This window comes from Prionailurus viverrinus, chromosome E1 (assembly GCF_022837055.1).
Source record: "Prionailurus viverrinus isolate Anna chromosome E1, UM_Priviv_1.0, whole genome shotgun sequence".
Classification (NCBI taxonomy): domain Eukaryota; kingdom Metazoa; phylum Chordata; class Mammalia; order Carnivora; family Felidae; genus Prionailurus; species Prionailurus viverrinus.
In genome coordinates this window covers 23,671,155-23,685,965 of record NC_062574.1, presented here as the reverse complement: position 1 = coordinate 23,685,965, position 14,811 = coordinate 23,671,155, and the positions used below count along the sequence as shown (strand labels likewise).

Sequence of the window (14,811 nt, the reverse complement as noted above, 5' to 3'; positions counted from 1 at the left end):
GTTGCTTTAGCTGTGGGGATGAAGTATAGAGTATTGTGATTGGGAAACTGACTCATCCACATTTCATATCGTTCTAGTGGGGTTACCAAAGGAAAGAGTGTTAAGGAGAGAAGTAATACTGGGTAGAGAAAAACAGTAGTTGTGTATTCGAGATATATAACCTTTATAAAGGGCTTACTGTGGATAATGTACCAGGTACCATGGTACATTATTTATATGGATTTTGGTATTTAATCCTCACGATAATTCTAGGAAGTAGATACTGTTGATCATACCCACTTTACAGACGAGGAAATAGGCTTATAGAGGTAAAACAATTTGCTTATCATTACAAAACTAGGATGTGGCAGAATTGAGTACATTGCATCATCTTCTCTGTATCTTATTTCTTTGAATTATTTCCTGATTGGTGTGCCACTTTGTATGTTCATAGGAGGGCATCAAGCTTTGGTGTATGTTTTGGCCAGTTCTGACTTTTTGAAGGAGCACTGCATTGAGGAAGATCAAAACAAGATTGTTTGCAAATTAGAGAATGGACCGTTTGGGTTCCTTCAGCAGTAAGTATAGTGGGAACAAGTCCCAGGCGAATATTAACAGCAAATTGAAGTAGAATTGATCAAAGAAGAAAAATAAGCACTTTGAAGTTAAACAAAGCCCTGAGAATCTGATCCTAAAGGAATAACGGTATCAAATCAGAATAAAATTAACAATATTTAGGGGCACCTGGGAGGTTCAGTCGGTTAATGTCTGACTCTTTGTTTTGGCTCAGGTCATGATCTCACAGTTTGTGGAATCAAGCCCTGAATCAGGTTCTGTGCTGATAGAGTGGAGCCTACTTGGGATTCTCTCTCCCTCTCTCTCTGTCCCTCTCTCATTCGCTCTATCAAAATAAATAAATAAACTTAAAAAAGTTAACAATACTTATTGATTGTCCACGAAACAAATAACATAAACATATCACTCTAGGTCTCATAAGAAAACTGTGCTCAGGCATTGTATGATTAACCTGCAATTAGACTTAAAAAAGCAGTTGGATTACTCTTTAGAACAAGAACATATTTCAGATGCCTTGATAAGAAACAATGTCAGTGCGGGGCGCCTGGGTGACTCAGTCAGTTGAGCGACCTACTTTGGCTCAGGTCATGATCTCATAGCTCATGAGTTCGAGCCCCGTGTTGGGCTCTGTGACAGCTCAGAGCCTGGAGCCTGCTTCAGATTCTGTCTCCTCTCTCTGCCCCTCCCCTGCTTGCTGTCTCTCTCTCTCAAAAATAAATAAAAACATTAAAAAGAAAAAAAAAAAAGAACGTCAGTGGTAGGATAAAAGACATGCTCCTCTCCCCCTTTTAAAAAGGTGGAACTTGGGGCGCCTGGGTGGCGCAGTCGGTTAAGCGTCCGACTTCAGCCAGGTCACGATCTCGCGGTCCGGGAGTTCGAGCCCCGCATCGGGCTCTGGGCTGATGGCTCAGAGCCTGGAGCCTGTTTCCGATTCTGTGTCTCCCTCTCTCTCTGCCCCTCCCCCGTTCATGCTCTGTCTCTCTCTGTCCCAAAAATAAATAAACGTTGAAAAAAAAAATTTTTAAAAAAAAAAAAAAAAAAAAAAAGGTGGAACTTGTGTTCTAAGAGTGAACCACTATAGTAATAATGCAGAGAATTATGGTATATGTGTAAAATAAATTCAGGCAGCTACAGCTATGGAGAAGAAAATATACTGTCTTTTCTTTGTTTCTGATAAGAGATTTGGCAGAAATCGGAATTCTGTTGTTAGGTATTAGTAGTGTCCCAATGAGAAGAAATAAAAAGGCACTTTTGGGTGTTGTTTCCTCTTCAGCAGTTTCTTTTTCTTTTTCTTTTTTTTAACGTTTATTCATTTTTGAGAGACGGAGCGTGAGTGGGGGAGAGGCAGGGAGAGAGGGAGACACAGAATCTGAAGCAGGCTCCAGGCTCCGAGCTGTCAGCACAGAGCCTGATGGAGGGCTCGAACCCACGGACCATGAGATCATGACCTTGAGTCAGAGGCCCAGCTGACTGAGCCACCCAGGCTCCCCTCTTTTTTTTTTTTTTTAATGTTTATTTAGTTTTGAAAGAGAGGGGGAATCCCAAACAGGCTCCACACTGTCAGCGCAGAGCCTGATGGGGGAGCTCAATCCCACGAACTGTGAGATCATGACTGAGCCAAAATCAAGTGATGCTCAACCAACCGAGCTACCCAGGAGCCCCTCAGCAATTTATTTTATTTTACTTTACTTTATTTTATTTTATTTTATTTTATTTTTAAATATATGAAATTTATTGTCAAATTGGTTTCCATACAACACCCAGTGCTCATCCCAAACATGCCCTCTTCAATACCCATCACCCACCCTCCCCTCCCTCCCACCCCCCATCAGCCCTCAGTGTGTTCTCATTTTTTAAGAGTCTCTTATGCTTTGGCTCTCTCCCACTCTAACCTCTCTTTTTTTTTTTCTTCCCCTCCCCCATGGGTTCCTGTTAAGTTTCTCAGTATCCACATAAGAGTGAAAACATATGGTATCTGTCTTTCTCTGTATGGCTTATTTCACTTAGCATCACACTCTCCAGTTCCATCCACGTTGCTACAAAGGGCCATATTTCATTCTTTCTCATTGCCACGTAGTATTCCATTGTGTATATAAACCACAATTTCTTTATCCATTCATCAGTTGATGGACATTTAGGCTCTTTCCATAATTTGGCTAATGTTGAAAGTGCTACTATAAACATTGGGGTACAAGTGCCCCTATGCATCAGTACTCCTGTATCCCTTGGGTAAATTCCTAGCAGTGCTACTGCTGGGTCATAGGGTAGGTCATTTTTTAATTTTTTGAGGAACATCCACACTGTTTTCCAGAGTGGCTGCACCAGTTTGCATTCCCACCAACAGTGCAAGAGGGTTCCTTTTTCTCCACATCCCCTCCAGCTTCTATAGTCTCCTGATTTGTTCATTTTGGCCACTCTGACTGGCATGAGGTGATATCTGAGTGTGGTTTTGATTTGTATTTCCCTGATGAGGAGCGACGTTGAGCATCTTTTCATGTGCCTGTTGGCCATCCGGATGTCTTCTTTAGAGAAGTGTCTATTCATGTTTTCTGCCCATTTCTTCACTGGATTATTTGTTTTTCAGGTGTGGAATTTGGTGAGCTCTTTATAGATTTTGGATACTAGCCCTTTGTCTGATATGTCATTATCAACTATCTTTTCCCATTCCGTTGGTTGCCTTTTAGTTTTGTTGATTGTTTCCTTTGCTGTGCAGAAGCTTTTTATCTTCATGAGGCCCCAATAGTTCATTTTTGCTTTTAATTCCCTTGCCTTTGGGGATGTGTCAAGTAAGAAATTGCTATGGCTGAGGTCAGAGCGGTCTTTTCCTGTTTTCTCCTCTAGGGTTTTGATGGTTTCCTGTCTCACATTCAGGTCCTTTATCCATTTTGAGCTTATTTTTGTGAATGGTGTGAGAAAGTGGTCTAGTTTCAGCCTTCTGCATGTTGCTGTCCAGTCCTCCCAGCACCATTTGTTAAAGAGACTGTCTTTTTTCCATTGGATATTCTTTCCTGCTTTGTCAAAGATTAGTTGGCCATACTTTTGTGGGACTAGTTCTGGGGTTTCTATTCTATTCCATTGGTCTATGTGTCTGTTTTTGTGCCAATACCATGTTGTCTTGATGATTACAGCTTTGTAGTAGAGGCTAAAGTCTGGGATTGTGATGCCTCCTGCTTTGGTCTTCTTCTTCAAAATTACTTTGGCTATTCGGGGCCTTTTGTGGTTCCATGTGAATTTTAGGATTGCTTGTTCTAGCTTCGAGAAGAATGCCCTCACCAATTTCTTAAAAAGCCTCTTATTTACTCTGTCATCATACTCCTATAAAATTAAGACAGAATGAAGTCTTCAAACACATCTAGTTCAAATCTCTCATTTTACATATGGAAAAAACCTGAATGAATTTTTCTAATGCTGGAAGTGTAAACAGAAACCACTCCTGTTTCCCTTTTTAAGATAATTTTTAGGGGCACCTGGGTGGTGCAATCAGTTAAGTGTCTGACTCTGGGTTTCAGCTCAGGTCATGATCTCAACAGTTTGAGTTCGAGCCCCTACTTGAAATTCTCTCTCCCTCTCTCTGCTGCTCCCCTGCTCATGTCCTCTGTCTCTCAAAATAAATAAACTTAAAAAAATTAAAAAATATAAAATAAAATAATTTTGAAACTTTTATGGAGCTTTTTTTCTGGAAATAATTTCAAACTTACAGGAAAGTTAGAAAAATAAGAATCATACAAATAATCCCCATACACTTGTTAACTTCTTACTCATTTGCACGTATTCTCTTTCTTTATAAGTATATAAATATATATATTAGATTTAATATATATTAGATTTATATTAGATTAATATTAGATATATTAGATTAATATTGTATATATATTATATTATATTAGATATATATTAGATTTTATATATATTAGATTTAATATATATTTATATACTTATAAAGTATATAAAGTATATATACTTATAAAGAAAGAGAATATATATTAGATTTAATATATATATTTATATACTTATAAAGAAAGAGAATTAATATAATTAGATTTAATATATATATTTATATACTGTATTATATACTTATAGGTAGACAGAGATACCCCCTTTTTTCTTCAGAGTCATTTAAAGGTAAGGGACATAGATCATGTCCCTTTACCCCTAAGTACTTTATTGCTTATTTCCTAAGAATAGGGATATTCTGTTTTATAAGTTCAGTAATCAACTTTAGTGAACTTAATATCAATAAAGTACTTTTATCCAGTCTACCATCTGTTGTTCAGTTTTGTAAGCTTGACTCAACAATGTCCTTTATGGTGTTTTTTCATTCCAGTACAGGATATAGTCAGGGGTCAGGTCTAACATTAAGTTGCTAAGTTTCTTTAGCCTTCTTTAAGTTGAAACATTTCCACAGCCTTTGTCTTTAGTCACATTGATACCTTTTTTTTTTTTTAAATGTTTATCTTACTTTTGAGAGAGAGGGAGACACAGAATCTGAAACAGTCTCCAAGTTCCAAGGTGTCAGCACACTGATGTGGGGTTCGAACCCACGAACCATGAGATCATGACCTGTGCTGAAGTCAGACACTCAACCGACTGAGCCACCCAGGTGCCCCCATGATGTTGATACTTTTGAAGAATACAGGCCCACCCTTCCTCCCTCCCCCTTTTTAAAATAGAGGTTTCTCGTTTTGGGTTTGTTTGGGTCTTACTCTACCCCTCGTTGGTGATAATGGTTTGAAGACCCAGTCATGGTGTTTGTTTTTCTCCACTGTATACTTTGTATTTTTCTCTTGCATATAATAAATAATCCATAGGAAGACACTTTCAGGCCGTAAAATATCTTGCTCCTCATCAAATTTCTCCTTAGATTTAACATCCATTATGATTTTTGCCTGATCCAATCTTTACTGTCATGGTTGCAAAATGATGTTTTTTCCCCCCAAATCCAGCACTCTCCAAATTTGCTAGTTAGCACTTATATAATCTGTTTATATAATTATATGTATTACAGATAATATATATAATGATATGTGTTTATAATTTTTTGATTATATAATCAAGACACCTCCCATCTCCCTTATTTATTTGACTTAAGTGTGGACACATGAATTCCTATTTTCAAGAGTTTATAATTCATTATTATACTTAATTACTTTGGTTCCCAGATTGTCCCAATTTGACCACTGTGAGAGCTCCTTCATTCTGTCTCCTGCATCCTTGTGACATAACACCCATCACTTTTTTGAGCATCTCCTTACTTTTTGGCTATATGTTCCAGGTGCATCTTGTATCTCCCCTGCCCCAGCCCTGAAATTAGCCACTTCTCTGAGGAGCACTGGTCCTTTTAGAGGGGAATGACATTAGAGACCAAGATCTAGTCATTTTTCATTGCTTAATAGCATGTCTTTATCTTGGTCCTTTGGCCCACAGAGCTCTGAAATATGTGTATATATGCTGTGTACGTATATACCAACATACATTATATCTGTTCATACATACACTTTTAAGAAATCGTGAGTTCACACTGATACATCCCATTCATCTTCATAGGCTTTTTTCTTGTTTTCTCCCATTCTTTATTTGTATGTCCTTTCCTCAGTGAGAACCTTGACTCCCAACATCAGCACATTTACTCATTTGCTCAGTTTTTTAATACATCCAAAATTATTTCAGAATTGCTTTTCACATACCGCTACATGTAACAGACCTACTTCAACAAGTCCAGGATTTGTTTGCAATTCTCCCCTGCATCACCCAAGAATATCCCCTATTCTTATGATTAAATGTTCATAAGTTACTTGGATTTTTTTTTCCTTTTCAGTGTGGTTATAGTATTCTTTTGAAGTACTATCGGGTTCATTTGTTGATTCTGCTTTTCGTTTTCCCTTTTTATGTTTATTAATTTGTTTTTTGTAAATTTGTATAACATACACTTCCAAAAATCAAAACTATACAAAAATATATATTTAAAGAATTGTTACTCCTTTCTGTGTCTCTTCCACTCCATTCCATCACCTCCCCACCCCTTTGTAGGTGTCTAACTTCATTGTTTTCTAGTTTATCTGTCCTTTATTTCTTTTTGCAAAGAAAAGCAGACATACATGTGTTTGGGTTTTTCCCCCCTCTCATTTCTTACAGGAAAGGTAGCATCCTATGTAAGTTTTTTTGCAGTTTGGTTTTTTTCACTTAATAGTATCTTCTTGGAAATACTGTATTAGATTGTAAATTGTATCATTGTTGGATATCTAGGTAGTATTTTGTAATTTACAAATAATGTTCTAATGCATTCCTATTAGCAGTATATGAGAATACCTATTTCTCTACATTCTTAGTAAGAGAGTATTATCAAGCTTTTGAATTTTTGCCAATCTGATGGGTGAGAAATTATATCTCTATAGCTTTCTCTTATGAGTGCAGTTGAGTGTCATTTCATATGTTTGAGGGCCATTTTTAAATTTTCTCCCTTTTTTCTAGTTATTCATTTCTTTTGCAATAGGATTTTTGTTCTTTTTTCCCCCTCAGTTTTTATTTTATTTTATTTTTTTTAATGTTTATTTACTTTTGAGAGAGAGAGAGAGACCATGAGTTGAGGAGGGGGTAGAGAGAGAGAGGGAGACGCAAAAGCCGAAGCAACCTCCAGGCTCTGAGCTGTCAGCACAGAGCTGGATGTGGGGCTCGAACTCGAACCGTGAGATCATGACCTGAGCTGAAGTCGGACGCTTAACCGATTGAGCCACCCAGGCGCCCCTCCCCCTCAGTTTTTAAAAGTTCTTTGTATATCGGGGACTTTAGCCCTTTATCTGTAATACGTTTGCAAATAATTTCTTCTAGGCTACTTGCCTTTTTTATCTTGCTTATGGTATTTTTTGCCCTGGAAGTTTTTTGTTCCTGTTATTTATGTAGTCAAACTTACTGACCTTTTATTGCCTTTAGATTTTGAATGATGGCAAAAAAGTCTTTCCATACTCCTAGGTTATAGAAAAGTTGTAGAATGTCTCTGCGAAGGAGAGTTTGGCTACATGTATCAAAAACCCTCTGTAGGCTTGACAGTTCTAGAAAAATATATTTTCTGAGGAATACAGCAGCATTCTTCGTAATAGTGAAAAGTTGGAAACAACATAAATGCCCATCAGTAGGGAACTGGTTAGATTTGTTGTTTTCAGCCTTACAAGACCCCATGTTTTCTTTTTAGAATATTTTTAGAGCCCCTTCACTCTTTGGAGAGGAAATACACAGATAACATAGCACATCTACACCCATGATTTTAAAGAAACAGAAATAATTATGCCCTAACTATAATACAAAGGATAAATAAAAGAGAATAATGAACTAATGTAATTTATAATAAAATAATATGTATCTCAATATGCTTAGACACGATTTCAGTAGAAGACATAATAATGACAAGTAGTCAGATGCTTAACACCCATATTTTGAATCATTGTGCATCTTACAACTACAAAAGCACAGTGATTCATGTGTGTTGTATTGGTGACTCAGAAACCCCACAAGCTTGAATAACTCTTGGTAAAGTTCTGAACAAAACAAGATATAATCTCCTGTAGAAGTATGTGTAGTTGCCTTATTAGAAAATTAAATGTATTTTAAAACTATCAAAAACATTATGTTTTATATGTAACATGGAATTAAGTTCTAGGTCATGTAATTATGAACAGGTTTTTCACCACCTTGAATGTCTGTTGGGACATTTGAAAGTTATGTAGGACACAGGCCACTTTTTTGTTGTGTAGGTATGTCTTGAGTCTTGTAGGATATCTAGCATCCATGGTCCCAAACCTGCTAAATGCCAGTAGTGCTCTCTAGTCATTGTGGCCAACGAAAAAACATTTCCTCAGATTTCCAAAATGCCTTCTTACGGGGCAGTGGAAAACCATTAGGTTAGATGGTTGTTACAATGGAATATTATTCATCCATTAAAAAGAACGATGTATGTGTACTATCACGAAAGATGTTTGACAGTATATTGTCGAATGAAAAAAAAAGGCTACAAAACATCGTGTATGGTATCTCACTTTTGTTAAATATATATACACACATACATAAAAGACTAGAAATCAAAATATTAATAAAGGATAACTTTATGCCTTTGTTGTCTAAAATTTTTTAACTATAAATTGGATTTTTACTAAATAATCCCTTCTTGGGGCACCTAGGTGGCTCAGTAGGTTAAGCATCTGACTCTTGATTTCGTCTCAGGTCATAGTCTCCCGGTTGTGAGATCGAGCCCCATGTCGAGCTCTCCACTAAGTGTGGAGCCAGTTTAAGATTCTCTCTCTCCCTCTGTACCTCTCTCCTGCTCACAAGTGGTCTCTCTCTATAAAAAAATAAAAAATTACTTCTTGATGTAAAGGTTTAAAAGCTCTTTTACTTGGGTCCAGGACTGACTTTTTTTCCTGAAGAAAGAAAAACAAGCTTACATCATTAAAATAAAAGAATGTGAGGAAGAAGGTAATTTGGTAAAAATTGTCATCTGACTTAATATAAAACAATATTTGTTGTTCCATGTCAAAATTTAAAATGGGAGGGGCGCCTGGGTGGCGCAGTCGGTTGAGCGTCCGACTTCAGCCAGGTCACGATCTCGCGGTCCGTGAGTTCGAGCCCCGCGTCGGGCTCTGGGCTGATGGCTCAGAGCCTGGAGCCTGTTTCCGATTCTGTGTCTCCCTCTCTCTGCCCCTCCCCCATTCATGCTCTGTCTCTCTCTGTCCCAAAAATAAATAAACATTGAAAAAAAAAATTTTTTTTTAAAAATAAAATGGGAGAAGTGGGGTAGTTGCTGTTCCCTATATTTATTTTGAAGCTATTGCCAGAAGGATTATGTTTCTTTCCCCTGTTATTTTCCTCCAGGTCTTCATTTAGAAACAAATGAAAAGAACAAGAAATAATCATCACTTGAAGGAGGGAAAGGTGCCTTGAAGAGTGTTTCTTGGACTCTAGGAAGGAAAATGCTATTACAGAATGTGAGAAATCCTGCCCTAGGCTATAAGCAAATTAAATCCTTTCATCTTCCTTCAAAGCCTGTATTTTCTTAAGACTTCTGCTGTTGATCATAGAGAACTACTTGGCTAAGTTGCCCTAACTCTAGAGGGGCAGAGTTTGGAGCAACCAGGGACACACATATCAGCCTTTAAATCACTTGAAAGAGTTTGGATTGTACTTCTTGCCTTAATATTTCAGAGATGATATGGTCATTGGAAATGGAGGAAGGTCTGCTTTGTTCTCTACTGTGAGAGAAAGGAAGGGAGCTTTCCTGGGTTTAAATTTCAACTCAGATATAAAGTTGTATATCCCAAGACATTTATTTATTTGTTTGTTACATTTTTTCATTCATTTTGAGAGAGAGAGGGAGGGGCAGAGAGAGTGAGAGACAGAATCCCAAGCTCAGTGTGGGGCTCAAACTCATGAACCTTGAGATCATGAACCAGGATGAAATGAAGAGTTGGACACTCAACCGACTGAGTGTCCCAGGCACCCCTCAAGCCCTCAAGACATACATTTAAAGTTTTCCCCTCCAACTTTCATTATGAAAATTTGCAAACTTAAGGAAAAGTTGAAAGAACACTACAGTGATTACTTGTTGGCTGCTACCTACATTTAACAATCATTAACATTTTGTCAGATTTGTTTTACCTAAGAATACCTATGTGTTGTATAGGTATGTGACATTTTCTCCCTTGCAGAAATAACCGGGGGGGGGGGGGGGGGGGGCGGGGGCCGGAGGGGGTGCGGCTTGTGTTTGTAAATTTCTCTGCAGGGGAAATTACTTATCTACTTAAATGCTATGTATAGTAGTAGATACTACTGTAGGAAGCAAAGCTGCCCTGAAGAAAAAGGAACATAATTTTCGTTTTTTCTTACTTAGAATGAGCTCATCTTGTATCCAAGACAAATGGAGTCTTCCGTGTAGCTCACCACCTGTATGGTTATTTGCAAATTTTCACCTTCTTGGCACTTAAGGTATAATCATGTTTTGAAACTAGTATATTTTTCTTTTTGTTCTAGATGATCCCTCTGATAAACCACCTTGCCGAGGCTGCTCCTCCTACCTCATGGAGCCTTACATCAAGTGTGCTGAATGTGGGCCACCCCCTTTTTTCCTCTGCTTACAGGTAACTCATTAAGGACATGCTTGCTTCTCCTGGCTTAATTTTATGGATATAGTAAATTCAGAGATCACTGTAGATTATTCAGAAGGATCATACTTTCTTAAATCAGTTCCTTCTACTTTGTCTTTCATTACATATTTTATCAGTGAAAAGTTGGGGAATAGAGCAGATGAATGACACAAACTGTTGAATATTGCACATTTCTGTATCAACCTAATGCTCAAAACTGTTTTTGCCAATAGATTTAAAGTATTGAGATACAGGAAACAGAATTGGAGGATTATTCCTTTTGATGGCACCTATGACATTGTTTATTGTCTTACTGCAGAGTGGTCTTTGGGCAGGTGACAAACAAGGGAATAATCATTCTGTAATTGATAATAATAATAGTAATTATAAGTGTTTACTCTATTGTCAGACACTCTTGAGTAATTTATATGAATTAACCTTTAGTTTATCACTATAACCCTATGAAGTAGGTATGATTAGCATCCCCATTTTATAGAGGAAACTCAGGCAAAGAGAGGTTAAGTAATTTACTCAAGGTCACACAGCAAATACATATTTTATTGGACCCAGGACACTGTTGATTATATGAAGCACCCCAGTTTTAGAAATGTTAAATGGCTGGTGGAAGTTGTAATATACTTTTTATTACAAGATGAATCCTCATTTCACAGTTTTAAAATATAAAAAAAATACATGTCTCAGAGTTGCCTAAATAAGTATGGAGCCAGGATTCAAATTTAGTCCATCTGATTCCAGGGCTTATGCTGTAATCAAAAGAGAAGATGTCTTAGGAAAAAGTCTGGTTTTTTTCCCCCAGATTGTGAGGGCCACTGAAGAGCTATGGTCATGAACGTAGCCATCCTCTTGTGGCTGTAGACAAAATTGAATGAATTCTTAAAAACTCATCACAAGAGTAGAGTACCCCCAAACCATCTTCTACCCTGTAAGAAAGCATTTCAAAAAGTAGTTTTTTGGTAACTTAATTTTCCTTTCTTTTGCAGTGTTTCACGCGAGGATTTGAGTACAAGAAACATCAAAGTGATCATACTTATGAAATAATGGTAATGATGAAGTTGCAGGGAATTTCCATTCATTTGTCAAGTATTGTACTGAGAATGTCTTTTTTTCTTCATCTTCAAGTATCTCCTTGCCTTTTCTTTCCTCTTCTTCCGAATTAGGTAATCATTTCCCAGTGAGTGTTTTTTTTTTTTTAAGTTACTTATTTTGAAAGAGAGAGAGAGTGCGTGTGTGTGCGCATGTGGGAGGGAGGGGCAGAGAGAGAGAATCCCAAGCAGTCTCCACACTGTTAACACAGAGCTTGACAGGGGGCTCCATCCAGCGAACCGCAAGATCATGATATGAGCCAAAATGAAAAGTCGAAGGCTTAACTGACTGAGCCACCCAGGCACCCTCCCCGCCAGTAAGTGTTTTAGGGTCTTATGGATCTACTAAGGCATTTAAGTCAAAAAATCATTTTATATACTCAGATTTTTGTTTCAAATTTAAAAAGAATTTAAGAGTACTTATTGAGGGACACCTGGCTGGCTCAGTTAGTAGAGCATGACTCTTGATCTTGGTGTTGTGAGTTCGAGCCCCATGTTGAAGGTAGAGTTTATGTTAAATAGTTTTAAAGATTATAAAAAAAAAAAAAAGTAGGGGCATCTGGGTGGTTCAGTCAGTTAAACGTCTGACTCTTGGTTTTAGCTCAGGTCATGATCTCACAGTTTATGGGTTTGAACCCTGAGTCAGGGTCTGCACTAACAGCACAGGGCCTGCTTGGAATTCCCTCTCTCCTCTCTCTCTGCCCTTTTCCGTGTTTGAACTCTATCTCAAAATAAATAAATAAGCAAACAAACAAACTTTACCCCAAAATAAATAAATAAAATTTAAAAATGAAAAAAAAAATACTTACTGAGTTTTACTGATGTAAGTTTAAGAGGTATAGGGCATTTTAGGTTTACTGATGAACATGTAGTGAATGTATTGTTGCTGTGTTTTGGCTAATGATACCATGTGGTTCCTGTGGGCAGTAGTGAAGTTTATGTCTGGCACTCCCTCCTCTTGCATTGGAGAAATTAGTTACCCTCTGAGAGTTAAGTTATAAAATGAACATAGAGTGAATGGTATAAGACACAAAATTACTTTGAAGAGACAGACTGGCTTATAGGCCAGAATAAGACTTGGCAGTAACTTGATTGGTTGTATTGCCACCTCTAAAGAAAGAATGAGAGGCAGATGCTGGTAGTGTCCTTCCAAGTTCTAGTCAGAGGAATGGGCCCTTTAATAAACAAAAATGAATATATGGTCTACCTGGCAGGTATATGTATCTTTGTCAAGATAGTTTTGTCAGTTATTAGAACATTACTCTTAGTTCACCAAGTAGTTTTCTTACATTTGCCCTCCCATTGACTTTTTCTTACAAGAAAGAAGACTGGCTAGGCATCTTAACAGTAATAATTTCACACTGTGGATTAATCCATTGATATTTGTATTAGTTTTCTATTGCTGCCATAGCATATTATCAGAAATTAAGTGGCCTAAGACAACACAAATTTATCATCTTGCAATTCTGTAGGTCAGTAGGCCATTAAGCTCACCCAGCTTGCTATAGGTCCCATAATGTCAAAATGAGGGTATTGCCAGCCTGGGCTTTTATCTAGATGCATTGGGAGAAAGTCTGCTTCCAGTCAGCTTCCAATCTGCTTCCATTCTCACTCAGGTTATTGACAGTATTCACTGCCTTGAGGTTTTAGGACTGATGCTACTCTCTTCCCTCAATTGGCTGTTGGCCCGGGCTTGCTCTAGGCCTCTAGAGGCCTCACTTCCTCCATATTTGAAGCTAGCAATGGCCAGGAGTTCTTGAGGGTTATTGATGAAATGCCTAGAGCCCCTCTGACCTCTCCTGCCTATCTTTGCTGAATTTCCAACTCTCCTGCCTCCCTTCTTCTTCTTTTTTTTTTTTAAAGGAAATTTTATTTATTTATTATAAGTAATCTCTACACACAAGGGGCTTGAATTTACAACCTCGAGATTAAGAGTCTCTCTCATCTTCTTCCAACTAAGCCAGCCAGGTGCCCTTCTCTTGTCTCCCTCTTCTACTTTTTTTTTTTTTTTTAAGTATGTTTATTTAGAGAGATCAGAGTGTGAGTGGGGGAGGAGCAGAGAGGAGAGAGAGAGAGAAAGAATCCCAAGCAGGCTCCGTGCTGTTAGCACAGAGCACCACACAGGGCTTGATTCAGAGCTCACAGTTCATGAGACCATGACATGAGCCAAAACCAAGAGTCCCCACTTATTCGACTGAGCCACCCAGGCGCCCCTCCATCTTTTACTTTTAAAGGCTCCTGTGATTACATTGGGCCCACCTGAATTATCCAGGCTGCTCTCCCTATTTTAAGGTCAACTGATTAGTGCCTTAATCCCATCAGCATAATCCCATCAGCAGTATCTAGTTAGTATTTGATTGAATAATGAGGGATCGGGAATCTTGGGAGGAAAGGGGCACATCTTTAGAATTCTGCCTACCAAAGTGCCATAATGTATCTACTTCAGTCTCTTAAAAGTTTAGAAAGGGTTGATTTTAGCATCTCTGAGTCTGATTATTTGTGGGGTCCTGTTTAAGATGAGTTTCTGGGACTACAATGCTGAGACTCAGAGCCTGGTCCATAATTAATTAAAGAAATGCTCCTTAGTAAGAGTTCTTGGCAACCAACTGGCTAGACTTCGGCTATCTCTCTCTTAACACTTTCAGTCTTCTAAATAGTTTCTCCACTCATTGTAAGATTTGGAATAAAATTTTTTTATATTAGACTTTGTTTCATGGAGCATTTATAGGTTTGCAGCAAAATTGAGTAGAAAGTATAGGGATTTCCCGTATACTTCTGCCCCTACCCATGCATAGCCTCTCCCATTAACAACATCCTCCATCAGAGTAGTACATTTATTATAACTGATGAACCTACATTGACACTGCATTGTTATCCAGAGTGCCTGTTTACATCAGAGTTCACTCTTGGTGTTGTACATTCTGTGATGTATATATTACAACTTGGTGTTGTACATTCTGTAATGTAATATATAATGTCACATATCCACCGTTATAATGTCTTACAGAGTAGTTTCATGGCCTTAA

General features: G+C 37.9%; 1 protein-coding gene across 4 annotated transcripts in view; it reads left to right on the top strand.

Moving 5' to 3' along the window:
* TADA2A (transcriptional adaptor 2A) overlaps nucleotides 1-14,811 on the top strand; it is a 52,888-nt gene that overhangs the window by 1,824 nt on the left and 36,253 nt on the right. For 3 of the 4 annotated variants that reach the window (XM_047833618.1, XM_047833616.1, XM_047833617.1), the window contains exons 2-4: nucleotides 434-557; nucleotides 10,570-10,676; nucleotides 11,684-11,743. In XM_047833618.1, the coding sequence (XP_047689574.1) occupies nucleotides 533-557; nucleotides 10,570-10,676; nucleotides 11,684-11,743 (192 nt within the window). In that variant the 5' untranslated portion in view covers nucleotides 434-532. Of the gene's footprint in view, nucleotides 1-433; nucleotides 558-9,414; nucleotides 9,528-10,569; nucleotides 10,677-11,683; nucleotides 11,744-14,811 lie in introns of all 4 variants that reach the window. The other variant, XM_047833619.1, reaches the window with a different exon arrangement.